Source organism: Ornithodoros turicata, chromosome 7 (genome assembly GCF_037126465.1).
Source record: "Ornithodoros turicata isolate Travis chromosome 7, ASM3712646v1, whole genome shotgun sequence".
NCBI lineage: Eukaryota > Metazoa > Arthropoda > Arachnida > Ixodida > Argasidae > Ornithodoros > Ornithodoros turicata.
In genome coordinates, this window is record NC_088207.1 from 29,090,367 (window position 1) to 29,107,117 (window position 16,751).

General features: G+C 48.6%; 2 protein-coding genes across 2 annotated transcripts in view; one reads left to right on the forward strand and one right to left on the reverse strand.

Annotated features, from left to right (window-relative positions):
* Positions 1–422: 422 nt before the first annotated feature.
* Positions 423–1,367, reverse strand: LOC135400550 (uncharacterized). The gene has a single exon (XM_064632387.1). The coding sequence runs from the start codon at positions 1,365–1,367 to the stop codon at positions 423–425; it is 945 nt and encodes a 314-aa protein (XP_064488457.1).
* A 1,286-nt stretch (positions 1,368–2,653) lies between these two features.
* Positions 2,654–16,751, forward strand: part of LOC135400552 (fibroin heavy chain-like) — a 47,016-nt gene continuing 32,918 nt past the window's right edge. The window contains exons 1-2 of the mRNA XM_064632388.1: positions 2,654–2,825; positions 3,156–3,293. Coding sequence (XP_064488458.1) covers positions 2,654–2,825; positions 3,156–3,293 — 310 coding nt within the window. The remainder of the gene's footprint in view (positions 2,826–3,155; positions 3,294–16,751) is intronic.

A 16,751-nucleotide genomic window follows, 5' to 3' on the forward strand; every position in this document is an offset into this window, starting at 1 on the left:
TATACGTACAACTCCTTTACTCGTAATCAGATCTATGTCTCTCGAACGTAAGAGGTCGTGTCCAATAATGCCTGCTGTTGGGAATACCGCTTCATCCGTGCACACGTGGCAATAGTGCTCGAATGTGACGTTCCCTATACGGAAGGGCAACTTAAACACACCCCTTGTGTCTAATGCCTCACCAGTGATGCCGACCAACTTCGTACGTTCGTCTCGCGAAAGCTCGAAAGACGTTTCCCAGCCGGGGTCGATCCCGTAAAGTGTCGACGCTTTGACCAACGTAACCCGGGATCCCGTGTCTAGTAGACAAGTAACCTTTTGACCTCCAACTTTACACTCAATGATTGGACTTGTCTCTGTACATAACCTGACCACCTTGATATGAACCGCCTCTTCGTAGTGGTCTTGCGTAGAGGCTGGCACTAGTTTCCCGGACTAGTACCTGATACGTGCCTCGTTTGGGGAGACGGTTGTCGCGTTCGATCTGGGCCGTCACCACTTTGCTGTCTGCGGCTGGCCCAGTTCCTAGGCCTGTCCTGACACTCCCGAGCGAAGTGGCCGAAGTTTCCACAATTGAAGCACCGTCGTTCTCGACTGGTCTGTTGTCGTGGCCCCGTTTGTCTGTCCTGCCTCATCTCGGTGGTCAACTCTGCGAGCATCCGCTCCAACCGCTCTAGCCGGTGTTTCATGTCATCCGTCTGTTCTGAATTAGTCACAACGGGCCGTACCGGCAGTTGCTCTACTGTCATCTTCTCATTTCTCTCTTCCTTTGCCGCAACCTCTATTGCTTCCCGAAATGAAGACGGGTCGCGTGATAGCACAAATCGTCTGATAGGGTCCCGCAAGCCTGTTAAGTACCTCGTGAGTAACTGACCGTCCAACAACTCTCGAGCCACAGAATTCTTCTGTTCAGAGCCTTCTCCACTAAAATTATCCAATGTATCGTAGCCAAGTGCACGGAGGCGGCTAGCAAATGACCTCACTACTTCTCCATCTAACTGTTTCGCCCTCATGAACCGTTCCATTTTAGAGCTTCGAGTGTCGGTATCATATTGGGCCAGCACTAACGTTTTAAACTCTGCGTACGTCTTTGCATTGGCCAACTCCCTGTCTCGCCAGGCAAAGTCATAAGCCTCACCCACCATCTTGCATCTTGCGATACCTATGAGCTGTACATCATTCCATCCGCCCATGGCCCCTACTTGCTCTAATGTGCGTAAGAAATATTTTGCTCTGATGCCTTTGTCATCTCCCGTGAACATAGGAACCATATTTCCTAAAGCCAGAACACTGGCCCCTACGACGCTCGCATGAACTGCCTGCAAGTCCCCGGCGCCGTTAGACGCTCCTCCTTCGGGTAAGGGCATGATGTCTTACCCTATAACTCCACAAAATCCCACCGCTGCCACCAATTGAGACGACCCTCTGCTGAGGTCACTGTTAACACTAAGTGGGTTTATGCGGAGCGAAGGCGAAGAGCCAAACACGCTCAACAATTACAACCCGTTTAATCAAAGAAATAAGTGCAACAAAGTTTCGGCCGAGAAACACGGGATTCGAGAATGGATCTCACCAATGTCATGTCCTCAGGATCACTGTTTCACGTCACACGACGAGTCGATTCCGCTGTTGGTCCTCTTGTGTTCTCTTCTTCACTGTCGTATCCGCGTGTCTCGTCGTTCTCCACCTCCTTCTGGTCTTCGGGACCACGTCTAGGTTTCCGCAAGCCTTCTCGTGTTCCACTCCCTCCTCCTTTTTTTCTTCTCTTTTCCTCCGCTGCTCTTCCTCGTCTTTTTCCAGTACAGTCTCTTCAACACAAGGACATGGGAGGAGAGGACGCGTCGCCATAGTAACAATGGCCTCACCATTGCTCAACTTCAAGCTCAAAATTACACGTAGGGTGTATGCAATGAAGAACGGTGCAAAACATCGGAACAGGGATGGGTGCATTCCTTGTACTGCATATACGTATGTGGTACATATGTATCGATGAAGTTGTAGGACATGCCGACGTAACGTTCTGTGTTTTGGCCTTTGGCCGATAGTTATCGCGAAAGTGGGAGGGGGGCGGTTCTCTTTTATATTTATTTTTCATGCGGGGGGGGGGGGGGTCTGTTTATGGGAGTAGCCGAATTTGTCGTGTGACGAATTCAACCTCTCCCTAGTATTTTCAACATCAATACCAACACCACGTTCTGCGGGGCTGCCGATGATTGGTGTTGGCACCATAGGCACTGTTTTGGTTAGCATTAAATCTGGCTCCAAGGATTTTACTGATCTTCGTACTCCTGAGGGTACGCCAGGTACGCATGTTTTCTTTTTGCATGCCCCCATACTTATCGAACCCTGTCCCAGCCCCCACTTAAAAAAAAGAAAGAAAGAGAGAGAGAGAGAATCGTGACGGCGCCTCTGCACTGCACTTTTCAATCTTTCTTTCTTGATGCGCACACAATTCATTACTTTGATAATATCCGGAGTTGCACGCTATTCAAGGTCTCATATTGGTTGATGGCAGCTTGAAGCTCGGCAAAATGCGATGCGAAATGCGAAATTTTCACGTTCTCGATACTTTCCTGGCGATAAAGCAATACCGGGAGGTGTGTTTTCCTCAAGCGGTTCAGTGCAGGTGGGCACGCGATCAAGGCAGCAAACAATGAAAGTCAATGCACGGATAAAAGCTGAGCAACACGTGGTTGAAGCGAAACACGTGAAGGGAAGGACGACCCGTCACTGCGTCACTAGATGGCGCTGGGTCAACCCCGTCAAAATAAAGAGCGTGGCCCTGGCAACGACAACGACGGGTCCCGTGGATATTGCGGAGTCAGGTTTGAGGTCAGGTTTGAGGTCAGGTGCACCCAACCGGGTGTACTCTGTTTTTTCATGATCAAGTACTCTTTATGCCCGTGTTTCTAATTCAAGATTTTTGAATAAAATCCCAAATTCTGCTTGGGTTACCATCTCAAAGTCTGGGACGTTTGGCATGGAATGACCCTCGAGCACCCGTGGTGCGTATCCTTTCGTAAGTAGCCATTTTAACGTTCATGTAACAAAGTAAACGTCACAACTTTATACTACAAGAGGGAGATCATGCTGTTTTAGGACAGGCAGGTCTGTGATGCATTTGTTTCAGGATGGATATCTTGCTGGTTGTGCAGGAGCTGCTCTCGACGCTGCAGTCAAGAATGTTGTATCCATGGTAATACGCCCATCGCTACAGCCCAAATTCAATATGAATGAGAAGACAGGCAGCAAGTCTCCGTTCAAGGGGTCCAGTCTCTGCACTGTTGTGATTGGTAGGTAATCCTAGTGCTCTTTCCAGTTGTCTTACTTACGAATCTAGATATAGCAGTGGCATGTGGAAATAAAGTGTGTGTGTGTGTGTGTGTGTGTGTGTGTGTGTGTGTGTGTGTGTGTGTGTGTGTGTGTGTGTGTGTGTGTGTGTGTGTGTGTGTGTGTGTGTGTGTGTGTGTGTGTGTGTGTGTGTGTGTGTGTGTGTGTGTGTGTGTGTGTGTGTGTGTGTGTGTGTGTGTGTGTGTGTGTGTGTGTGTGTGTGTGTGTGTGTGTGTGTGTGTGTGTGTGTGTGTGTGTGTGTGTGTGTGTGTGTGTGTGTGTGTGTGTGTGTGTGTGTGTGTGTGTGTGTGTGTGTGTGTGTGTGTGTGTGTGTGTGTGTGTGTGTGTGTGTGTGTGTGTGTGTGTGTGTGTGTGTGTGTGTGTGTGTGTGTGTGTGTGTGTGTGTGTGTGTGTGTGTGTGTGTGTGTGTGTGTGTGTGTGTGTGTGTGTGTGTGTGTGTGTGTGTGTGTGTGTGTGTGTGTGTGTGTGTGTGTGTGTGTGTGTGTGTGTGTGTGTGTGTGTGTGTGTGTGTGTGTGTGTGTGTGTGTGTGTGTGTGTGTGTGTGTGTGTGTGTGTGTGTGTGTGTGTGTGTGTGTGTGTGTGTGTGTGTGTGTGTGTGTGTGTGTGTGTGTGTGTGTGTGTGTGTGTGTGTGTGTGTGTGTGTGTGTGTGTGTGTGTGTGTGTGTGTGTGTGTGTGTGTGTGTGTGTGTGTGTGTGTGTGTGTGTGTGTGTGTGTGTGTGTGTGTGTGTGTGTGTGTGTGTGTGTGTGTGTGTGTGTGTGTGTGTGTGTGTGTGTGTGTGTGTGTGTGTGTGTGTGTGTGTGTGTGTGTGTGTGTGTGTGTGTGTGTATGATGTTTACATTCCTCCCATGGCTACAAGGTTTCCCAGGTGTCTCAAAACAGACATTTTTCTGACAGATTTGCTCTGGTTTCGATATGCACTTGATCAGCTTTGGACAACCGCACACGATTTTGCTTGAGCAGTAAATCACAAAAACGGTCATGAGCAGAAATGTTCTTTCCTTTTTTTCTTCTGCAATGTGTTTAAGTGCTGTGTTTGTACAAAGTTCTATTAAATACGGATTTACCCAACAAGCCTGACGTGATGTGATGTGTTAAACAAAGAAATGGGGATGTTACTGTTAGTTACGACGAAGTCGAACAGGCTACTCAATACACTTACACACAGAAACTACAAACAGATGAGAGAGTTAAAGTGATGAAATTCAACATGTAGATAAAAAGTTTCAACCAAGTGAGCGTAAAATGCCGGAATCACTGGTGCACACACCGTACCCATTCAGCATGTCATAAAATGCCCGTAAGCCCAGTTGTATATAGAAAATCTTCAAGTGCCCTCAGCGCCTTGTGGGACGACGGAGGACCTAACAGTTTCGTGATACCGAAGGCTCGGGAGGCCACACGAGACAGGCTCGCCTCTAAAACTCTTCGACCAACAAGTCCAACGCATCATATACCGTTTACTTTTCAGGAGCAATAGTACAGCGGACACCCCTGTGCGAAGAGCCAGCTGTGTACAAGCCTGTAGGGGGGTTCCTTGCTGGCGCGGGTGACAGAGACGGCGACAGGCAGAAGCGCGAGACAGGTGTCAACTTAAAGGAGCATGGAAAGGACTTGGAACATATATTTTGTTACTGCGTCATACGAGCATACTATGCTTCAGGAAACGTCACCCAAGATATTTTCTTAGGGAAGTGTGAATTTACTGAGAAAATTGCTTTGTAATAGAGCGCGCAGCGGCGACGACCTCGCCCAGCTCCTCGCGTCTCGTGACGTCAGGTAGTAGAGGACTCCTCATTGGCCACCAAGAATCGTCTGCTAGCGGGAACGAACAGTGGAGACGCGAGAGGGGCGCCGCAAAACACGACTGCAAAAAGAAAAATAGAGGTCACTCGCCTCAGTATATTGGCGAGGCACATAGCGCTGCAGACGGGCAGCCAAGGAGAGCAAGTTTTCTGACCCGCGAGATTGGAAGCTCTCTTGCGCTCCAGGATTACGCGCTGCACTCGTAGTTCTTGTGCGAATGTGTCCCAGGCCTTGTAATAATAATTTCTAGTTCTCCCGACATATTTGTTCTCGAGTTATTCCATGCTCCTATAAGCACTGGTCCCGCTCCTTCATATGAGAACGAAGACCCGGATTTCTGATGTTGCGCTGTCGGAATATGTATATATATATTAATTTTTAAATAAAATGCAGCGTTAACATATGTTGCCCGAATGCTTCAATGTAGTGATCATAACGGGTAGGAGAAACATAATTTCTTCAGTAACCCAAGTGGTTCCAGCAAAAATCACAAGTCGTAAATGACCTTTGTGGTTTTTGTTGAGATAATATAGTGATGTGAAAGCTCCAATAAGGCTGCAAATGAGATAAAGGCAAAACTGGCCTGCCAATATTGGACCCATAATGGCAATAATAGCTTGCCAATATTGGGCCGGTTTGAATCTGCAAAATTGGGCCAATATTGCCGTGCTGCCTGGGGATATCTGGGTTTCGGGACCTCAGAACTTCTGGCTGCTGCTTCGCTTTGCTGTGACGGTGTTGACTTCGGTGTGGGTTCATGTGCGTGTGTTCGTCATGCATTAACGCCATGAAATTTACAAACGGTAGCGCTGCTCTGATCCGCAGCTAGCTCTAAAACGCACAGCTTATGTGTGCTGTATGTCTGGTGCCTGCTCTGAAGAAAACATCAGGTCGCAAAATCCGCACTAGAATTTCCGGGCGTCCTCCCTGATGAAGCCGAGACGAGCAGCAGGAAAAGCAGACGACAGCTTTGATGTCACTATTCTTAGCTACCCCCATGTAATAGCGAGCTACCGTAGCTACCGCTCCTATCCTAGCTACCGTAGCTACCATCGAGTAGGCGACCCGTTTTAGGAACGTGTGTCGTGACGTAATCGCGTTGATTCTGGAACGCCAAAGAGTAGCTACCCTCAACACTCGAGTCGACCCCAGTGAGTTCCGGAAGAAGGCACTAACGGCATTGCATGCAGATAGCCTTGCTTTGATAAAATTTAAATCCGTCCAAGCTAATGGAAACAAGTAACCCTCGGTGCAAGTGTTCTCTTCGTGCTGTCGTACAATCCGAAGGAGGACTAGATGGCGTGGCTGTACTGGCATGTATAGTTTATGCGGCATGCCGTTAGACACGCTATTCTTTTACAAAACGTCGCCAGTTGTGGATATGCAACCGGAACATCCACGTGCTCACGCTCACAGGTGCTCAGAGTCTCACTTGGCAGCACACACACATAAATGGGATGACAATGTCGTGGGTCATTCACCGTCGTTATGGCTGCAACACTGCCCCATTGCTCTTGTGGAAGGGATGAGATGGGGATGATGATGGAAAGGTGTCCTATTAGAGTTCGTCCATTAGTCCAGTGCTGGAGAGGCACTCAGCAACAACTCGTAGGCCTTGCATCTGATGTGAGGGGTACGACCATGGCTCGAGAATGTCGGTTAAGTCGAACTGTCGTTGATCGACGCGTTGCAGAGCAGCTTCCATGAGGGCGAACATCAATTGGGAAAACTCAATTTCTCATGAATTAAATTTTATAAAAGTGCTCATAAGTCATGGCAGAATGTCCCCCGAGATAGATCGCGTTGGCTCCATACTGTTCCATACAATCAGATTTTATAATACGATTTATTGCCGCTGTACCAGCGGCAACAACCACAACATCACACACCGACAGTGCGCAGAACCTAACAAACGGATTCCAAAGAACACTGTGCAATAAAATTCACAAGCGCAGTCAGGGCTGTATGCTCCTTACTGGAGGGCCAGACACCTAACCATCCAGTCGGTCGAGAGCGGCCTTCAATGACGAAAGTTCGGTGGCATATCTATACAATGGATAAGGATGTGTTCTATGTCCTCTGCAACGGCACACGTTACGCAGTTCACAGAGTTAAGTTCCTGTCTTTTTTTTTTTTTTTGGTAACGTGTACAAGTCTGCACGTGAGGAATAAGGAAATCTACAAGCTTTACATTACTCACCATATTGGGCCTTCGGATGGCAGGGGCTTCAGAAGCACGGCTCGTGGAGTCACTTATACATGTATGGATGCTGACGAACTAAATTCTCAATTACAAAGAAGACCTACGATCATAACTTTCATACCCGCTTTTGTGAACATTCCGCACACAACACGTAAACATCATTCTGTACTCAGAAGTGCTTACAATCACGAGAATTAGAGACAAAAGGTTCTCCATCTACAACCACAAACCAAACTTTATCCTGCACAATCCAGACCGCTATTTCCTGTGACACACACTCCAATATTTGTATTTTGCATTGTGGAACATCAGAATTTGTAGCCGCCTTCAACCAGAAGTAGCGGGTCAGGTAAGGATGGCATAGACGTAGGCCAGCTAGTGGAGCGAGATGCGTAAGTTTGGCCAGCAAAGACGACACATGTCGTCTGTGTCCTTTGTTTGTCTGAATGATTACTGTTGTGTTGTTTGATTACTGGCCTAACTCACGCTGTGTTCTCCATGGAGCGCGCCAGGTGTCATGGTTACCTGGTTGCTGGCTACCATGGTCCTCCTCCGGTGAAACTCTAGGCACCCCTTCACAGACCATGCCCCCTGCGGCTTGTGGTGAAGCATGCGCTTCTAGTTGGGTGACGGCCATGTTGCTAGCTCGGTCAAGAAACGACACACACCATAGCTCTATACCCTGCCAACAACAACAACAACAATAAATGAAGAAGTGATGATGACATGGGATGTTTCCCCGTGGTAGCCACAGGACACTACCCCATTTCACAGTGGTTAATATGAGAGGATGAATTATGGTGAGAATGAAGCGACGACAGGTCGGAGTTCTGTTTAGAGCTCTTCGAGGAGTCCAGTGGCCTGCATGAAAGCAAAAAGGGAGCGAAGAGCCCGGCACTGATGCGCAGGGGAGCTCCATGGGCCAAGTACTTTGGACAAGCTGAATGGTCTATGGTCGAGGAGTTCAAGTTGGCGTCGAAGTACCTGGCGTTCACACGTGTACCGCTCACAGTCCTCGATGACATGGGGGATCGTAGCTGGGGTGCGGCAAGCTAGGCACAGCGCCGTGTTACTGTAACCCAGCTTAGCACGGAACACAGGGGTGAAGGCGACGTTGAGTCGTAGACGCCGCAGGAGGGTCGTAAAGCTGCGAGGGAAGCCACTTGGCATCCTAAATGATAATGACGGGTCCACTGCATAGAGGAGCGACCATTGAGTGATGTCATGCAGCCATTGCTGGCGGGCCAAGGGTGACACCAACGCAGACAAGTAGGAGCGCCTATCCCCGTTGGAGAGGATAATGGGCTGGGGGGGGGGATATGTTTATTAAGAAAAAGAAAGGAAAGGTCAGCCAGACGAAGGTCGGCTTTGGAGATACGGTGGGCCGCAGCAGCCGCCAAATCTGCCTCTTCGTTGCCCTGAATGCCGGTGTGGCCGGGGACCCACTGTAGGGTCACCCGGTGTCCCTGTTCGCCGAGAACCTTCAGCGCCGTCAGGATACTAACAACCACCGGGGCCAACGAGCCGCGGATGCCCATGGTTCCTACACATTGCAGGGCCGATTTTGAGTCAGTGTATATCACCGAGGAACGGGGAGGGTATTTTGAGACAGACTTTAGAGATAACAAGATGTCATACAGCTCCGCAGAGGTCGACGAAGTGCGATGTGACAGGCGGAACCCACATGATAGTGACTCCTCCGGTATGACAAAGGCAGCGGAGGAGCCATCCGACGTAGACGAACCATCTGTGAACACAACCGTGCGGCCTCTGTACTTTGTATCCATCATTTCCAAAGTAGACTGCTTGAGAACCGAAACGGGGATCTGGCTCTTCGGCCCCAGGAGGCCAGGGATGTGTGTCGCGAGGGATGGGCTCGGCAGTGTCCATGGTGCCACAGAAGGGGCGGTCGGGGCAACAGTGAAGCCAGGGATGTTTCCAGATGTTGCTGTAACACATTGCCAAATATCTATCAGTGGCTTTGGAAAGGGGTTCCTTCTGTGGAAGAGAAACCATAAATAAAATTGATAATAATCACACGATATATTCTCAAATGGTGCCGAATTGTCGCACAAAGGGTATACAAATAGCGTATTAAATATTTCGCACAATGCTCCGTAGTTTGCTTTTAAGTGCAGATACACTTTGAGAGGCACAAACATGACGCCAGATCTTCGCTGTTGCTCCCCAGTCACCTCCCGCGCCAACGCATATTCATGATTTAACGCATATATGCGTGAAATAGCGCATTTATGTTCATAATGGTGTTCATAATAAACGCATAATGTTCATAATTTAAGTTTTACGTGGCGAGGCAGCTATGGTCATGAAGACGTCACAGCGTTGGGCCCAGGGGTCCCAACTTTGGGTCTGGCCCATACAGGCACCGCTGATACCGTTTCTTCGCTACTTGAACGACGTTAACAATAGCTCACTTGTGGTTGTTTTGATCCATGCCGCTATGGATTTACCCGTCTGACCCGGACATATGGTAGACAACGGCGCACCTGCTGCTCCAGAATATCGAGGACACGTGTCTGTTTACGTCCTAGAGGGGGTTGAACTGCGAATTCTAGGCCATTCAGGTCACTCACATTTGTTTCGCGCATATATATAAATGGGCCTACCTGAGTTTGCATTCAACAGACGGGATACGAAAGTCCTTTTGCTTCCCAACTGTCATTCGACACCAGGAAACAACATGCACTTGAACGTCATCTTCTTGGTTGCAGCTTGTGAGTAAATGGGAACAATCTTGTACGCATTACCGATCTATAGTACATAATAATATATTGCAGTTCAGATATTGCCCCGAGGTCGTATACCGCGCAGATTTAAATGCAGGAAATGGGAGAGGCGGTTCGTAGTCTTCACGCTCGTAGCCGACAAGCACCCATAACCTTCGAACCCTGAACCTGAAAAGGCATTCAAAAGAGATATCGCGACAGGGACTTCTCAAAGTATCCTCCTTTCTTGTGTGCTCATCTTTAATTTGCCTCTTGTTGTTGTTGTGTGCTCATGATCCTTGCAAAAACAAAATGATGCACATCAATTTAATATTTCCATTAAGCATGGACCTGTTAGTGCAAAAGCCACTTCGTCAGGTCATCCAGCACTCTAAAGAGTACAAAGAATGGGAGGGATTAAACTCGACTTTTCGTACCTTATAACTGCAATGCAGTAAAAGAACAGAGAAACATTAGCGAGCGACCTTTGCGCAAAACAACAACTTTATTTTCGACCTTGGAGAGTGGGGAGTTTCATCGCCACAGGCGATACTCTACCCCATTGCTGGATGGAATGGGGGGAATAAAATAACGAGCCCCTTCACAATAACGATCGAAGTCCGATGGTGTCCAGAAATGTCAGAAGAGCTTTGAGCGCAGAGCGTTGCTGGGCTGGATTGGGCCAGGGACCAAGCAATTTCGAGAGGGAGAAAGGGCGAGAGTCCAGCTGACGAAGAGACTCGGAGAGTGTGGTTCGGGAAGGTTCGTAGTGAGGGCAATGAAGAAGAATGTGCTCCAGATCCTCAAGAGCACCACAGTGGCAGCAGGTGGGAGAGTCAACTTGCCTCAAGCGGTAACGCCACTGAGCTGTAAAGGCCACATCGAGGCGCATTCGGTGGATTAATGCAGCATCTTGACGAGAGGTGTTTCGTGGCATGCGGAAAGCGAGCGTGGGATCAACTCTGTTCAACATAGAGGGGGCCTTTGCGCAATGCGCGTGATGGATGGCCATAAATCCCTCAAATAGCAAAGATAAACTGTAAGCAAACGACAACAGCAACAATAAATGATGGAGATGCGATGATGATATGGGATGTTGGTCTCCACAAACAACACTCAACGTCACCCTGAATTACTGATACAACTTAGAACGTGCATCCCCATTCCATTTCGCGACGACTGTGTTGCTTCTTGTTTGCGCCAGAACGCAAGAAAAATTTCACCAGTGTGCGTAATGCAGGCACGTGATGATACATGAGCACAGGGTGGCCCACACCCACCATGTTTGTTACCACTACTAAGCAGTCGCTTCAGTCCAAACCACAATCTTGTCCTGGTCAGGCGTCATATGGCATAGCATCGTTTTGACGCCGTGTGAGTTCTGTTACGTTCTGTTTACACATATCTAGCGTGATAGACATATCTACACGTGACATACGTACATATACGCGTGTTATGTATAGCGTAAGTTAGGCGCCGTGTGCTCCTGCGCAGCACTACATATACACGCTGCTACGACAGTAAATTAAATGTTGCACACAAGCAAACGTCACATACCGAATCGAAATATCACAATTATAATATTGTGCGGTCAATAACTTTTTTTTTATAAGAAACACCATATTATTATTTTTTCCCAACATCTACATCAAAAATATCAAGCGATTCTGCTGCAACAGACAGACGGCGTTGTTAGACACTAACGGATGCGTAGCAAGCCGACATAGGTCTGGCTGACCTCTCCTTGCGTGGACGCCACCTCCTGTTTATTAAACTTATATATACCCCCCCCCCCCCCCCCACTAACGGATGCGAAGAGAAGCGTTGGATCAAGTTAGGATAGGTCACTTCAGTCAGGTTAGCCAAGGGTGGGGGGGGATATGTTTATTAAGTAAAAAGAAAGGAAAGGCCCAGGATAGGTTAATGTATGGGGGCGGAGCAGGGCGGAGCCCCCTCCCCCGTGCTCGCCATAGGCGGTGGCGGCATTAGATTGTGCCGGCTACAGACTACGACTACCGACGACACTAGATCAAGCCGTGTTATAGCACTCGGCAGTTGCGCAATTAGGCTACATCACGTCAGAAAAATGTCATTAGTGACATCACGGTTACTGGCGCATGCGCTACTCGCTGCATAGATCATGCTGCGACTAGGCGGCGCTGGTGGCGTTGGTGCTAGTGAAAGAACTCGCCGTTGTCGGCCTCACAAAGGTGGGCAACGTCACGACTAATGCTCTGGGGGAACGTTCGTCCTGGGTCGACTTGTAAGGGAACTGCGCCAACATATGTCTGGTTGCACGAACATCCCATTTATAACGATGTGCTTTCGAAATCTGCATTCGAGCACTGCACGGGCCTAATTTTCAGGCCCGTGCCCGGCCCAGGCCCGGCTGCTACGGCCCGCACCCGGCCCGGGCACGACGTCTTCTATAGATTTACAGCCCGGGCCCGACTCCGCCGGCCCGGGCCCAGCCCGTACCCGACTGTTTCCATTCTCAGGCAGGGTCCCAGCCCGCCTCTGCTCTATATGTTCTCGAGGCCCGGAGGCGTCTTTAGGTTTACTAAAGAGCACAGCGCAGCGTGGAAAAGGCCGCAGCTAAGTGGTGCAGAGTGAGGAGGTGCACTCGAACGGATCGGTTGTGTTTCTCTGCCGGCGAGCCGCTCTGTGCTTTGTGCTTGCTTGCTTGGGAAGGCAGCGCGCAGCGGCGCGTGGCCGATATGCATGTACCTTGTGGTTCAAGAGAGACTCATCTCCGCTCTATTGCGCATGCACCGGTGTTAGTTCCCCTTTCTCAAACTCTCACGCGAAAGAAAGATGTCGAACACCAAACCTAACTGAACCTCGTGCCGGACTCTCAGCGCGCCCGCCACACCAATCGTCCCCAAATGTGTGTGAGTGCACGTGTGAAATCCAGACCCATTACACAGAAATAAGCACGATCACATATAAAAAAGTGATAGTTCTCAGATGAGGATACCATGGGGAAAATCCCCAATGGAAAAAAAAGTGACAAGAAAAATCAGCTGTCCAGTCTCGTGAAGTATGTTCGCGTACATGCACGACCATGGGCGTGTTATAAAGTCCGTACCCGGCCCGGGCCCGATGGCTGAAACCCGAACCTGGCCCAGGCCCGCATAAAAGACGCAAAGCCCGCGCCGGGCCGGGCTCGGGCTTTCGGGTAAGGGCGGGCCCGTGCAGTGCTCTAACTGCATAGACGCCCTGCTCCCGAACATTCTAATATGTTTCTAATATAATTCTAATATGTTCTGGAACGTATGTTTTCAGTTTACGATGTGTTTCTATCCTTTTTTTCTTCTTCTTTTTTCTATACTGTGCAAATTAGCGGACTTCAGTTCTTTATTTTCCGTCGTTGTCTTTCGGGCCGCGCTTGTTGTTCCGGTGGAAATGTTGTTAAATGAACCGCCACAGTGGTGGTGCTGCTAGTGGTGGTCATGGTGAAAGGGCTCGCCGTTGTCAGCCTCACAGAGGTGGGCAACATCACGACCGACGCCCTGAGGATTGTGCGTCCTGGGCCGACTTCTAAGGGAACTGTGCCCAGGAGAACTGGGACAGATTCTGACCTCTCTATACCGAAGTTGTGCCAAGTTGTAGCACTTAAAAATGCGAAACAAACATTCTACGCATCTCGACTTCCTGCAATGCTGTCGTCTGACCCGCGGAAATTCTGGAGGACAACCAACCCTAAACCTCATGCAGCCATTCCGCTGAAAGATGCTGATAGTCACGATTTTCCCGACGACATATGCTCACATGTGTTTAATGATGCTTTTGCAAGAGTATTCATGGATGACGGCCGCCAAAATTGCCGCTCGTTACAAGTTACAACATCGGTTCATTGAAACAATGAAGCTATGATCGTCCGCTAGTTTTGACGGCATCAATACAAAGATCCTCAAGAATACTAAAGTAATATCTGCCGCATACCTGTCAATTATCTTCACCCAGTCGCTCATAGACAAGGACATACCGGGTACCTGGCGAACGGCGAAGGTCATTCCTGTTTTCAAAAATAGCGATACATCATGTAGACTTAATTACCATCCCATTTCGCTGACCAGCGGTCCCTCGAAAATTCTTGAGCATATCATCTTCTCTTGCATTTCTTCACATCTCGAAGAAAATAATTTCTTTTACAAGCACCAACATGGATTCCGCGAAAGTTATTCCTGTGACACTTAATTTTCCTGTTTCGTTCATGACCTCCAATCTAATCTTGATCGTAACATTAGAACCGACGCTGTCTTCCTGGACTTCAGGAATGCTTATTAAAAGTCGCCAAAGCAAATTGTTCTCCAGCCTCGCGGAGCTCTCCAACAGATAAGCTGCCGAAATTTTTGTCCCTGCAATCCCTCCGACGTGTGTTGTACTATGTCTATAAACTCACATGATGGCTTACAACCAAAACCAAAAGGCTCACTGGCAGGCGTCATGTTGAAAAATACAGTTCTGTACTGGTTGCGACACACCTGTCTGACATCTTCATTCAAAGGTACAGCTGCCCGTGTTGGCTTGGTCGCCCCTAAAGGAGCATTATTGTGTTTGACGGTGGGCAGTATGCCGTACACGTGTGTTAGCCGAAAGTAACACTTGGAGACTTCAGACAAGTGTGTCGCAAGCACTATATTGTGGGCCAGGTCCCCGCCGGCCCGGTAGGAGTAGAGTCATGCTCTGCTCTTCGGCGCTGAACGCAGTATCGCGCGGTCGTTCCTCACACTTCGCATTACGCAGTCTATAATTTGAATGACGGCCTTCAGCGCCGTGCACTGACGCGACGCGCCTCACCCCGCCCCGCCCTGCACAATGGCGTTATAAACCAAACTTATAAGAGACCTTTATGGTAAGCTGTCTCCACTGCAAACTACCCACGTTGCTAGCAAATACAGCACCGAAGCAAGGCTCGTACGTGATGACGGTCTCAGTTGGATTGGTCACATGAGTGTCCCACCGAAGTTGAATTCGAAAGGGCCACACATTGAGAGGGCGGAGTATTCACGAGCTTCTGGAAGAGACCAGTAATTCTGGGCGTAACCGCGAAATTTTAAACGTAAGAAAGTGTTTGACGTCTGATATGGACGAGCTTCGCCCCGTACATAAGTTACACAAAGCCAGGAGATATATCCAGTTTCCCCAGCATGGTCGCGCCCAGTAAATAAGGGTGAGGTATAAGTTTGGATAGCCTGTAATAATACTGAACTGTATTTCGACTGTTGATTAACCAGAGCTCCAGGTATAGGAAGATCCCCCATTAATGGCCAGACGCCTTTTTTTATACACGGTTCTGATAACCGCGTACAAGTACACCCAAGCAGCACAATGTACTGAAAGTCGAGTGCAATAGGGGTGGACGGGTAGGTGGAAGGCCTTGAACAGAATTCCGAAACTAAAGAACATTGATAAGACACATACCGGCCACCCCTATTGCACTTGACTTTCAGTACATTGTGCTGCTTGGGCAGCGCACGTACTTATCTCACCCGTTAAAAGAACCACGTGCCTCGGCGGATTAAATTTTCCTGACTAGGGTAAGCGCAGGTATCGCGGAACTGACACAATTATCTTTCAATCTTCTTATGTTGGACGTTTCTGCCCCTTGCCTCACGTGTACAGCTTGGGACAAAAGTTTACGGAACACCGGGGTGTCGCATTTCGCTGTTGGGACGAAGTCAATTTTCTATCGTTGCACACTTCCCCCCCACTTAGGAATCAGCCCCGTAAGTTCTGACAGCTGATTTCGCCTCCTGTCGAGACTGGCTTGTGTTTACACGATAACTCTGGTTCGCCTGTGGGGAGAAACGATTGCTCGACGGTCCTCAACCAATACTTTGTGTCAGTATTCGCTAGGGAATCAGCTGTGAATGTACCTAGACCACCTTTGTACAATTTCCCACCTATGGAGGGGATTGACATTAGCTACAGTGGTGTAATTAAGTTAATTGAAAGCTGTCTTCTTCTTGTGGTGTTGATGGATTACGTCCAAACGGTTAAAAAGTACCAAACATATATCCGCAAAATTCTTAACGTTAATATTATCACAGTCTCTTTTTCGCTCAAGCTGATTGCTAAGGTCATTCCTGTGTTTAAGTCAGGTAACAAAGCTGACCCCAGAAACTATAGGCCTATTTCTCTAACTTGTTTGCCGTGCAAATTCCTGGAACACATTATAGTGTCACATTTAACTTCCTTTCTTGAGGCGAACAACTTTTTCTTTCCTCTGCAGCATGGGTTTCGTCGTGGTTATTCTTGTGAAACCCAGTTGGCTAGGACTGACCCATGACGTATTTAGTTTTCTTGACCAGGGTTGCCAGGAGGACGCTGTCTTTTTGGATTTTGCGAAGGCTTTTGATCGGGTGCCCCACGTCCGTCTTTTTGCAAAATTATCTAAACTCAATATCGACCCCTTCGTTCTCTCATGGATTCAGAATTTCTTAAGCGGCAGGTCACAGTTTGTGACAGCCAACGAGACAGCGTATTCTCTTGCGCCTGTATCCTCAGGAATCCGTCAGGGTTTGGTGATAGGCCCTCTTTTATTTCTCATTTTCATTGATGACATCTGTAACGGCTTAACTTCTTCTGTCCCCTTGACCCTTGACTTGAAAGTACCCTTGACTGTGTTACACTCCAACAGGACCTTGAACGTATTGGACT

Coding starts and splice junctions, on each gene's coding strand:
- LOC135400550 (XM_064632387.1), bottom strand. CDS start 1,367: ATGCCCTTACCCGAAGGAGGAGCGTCTAACGGCGCCGGGGACTTGCAG.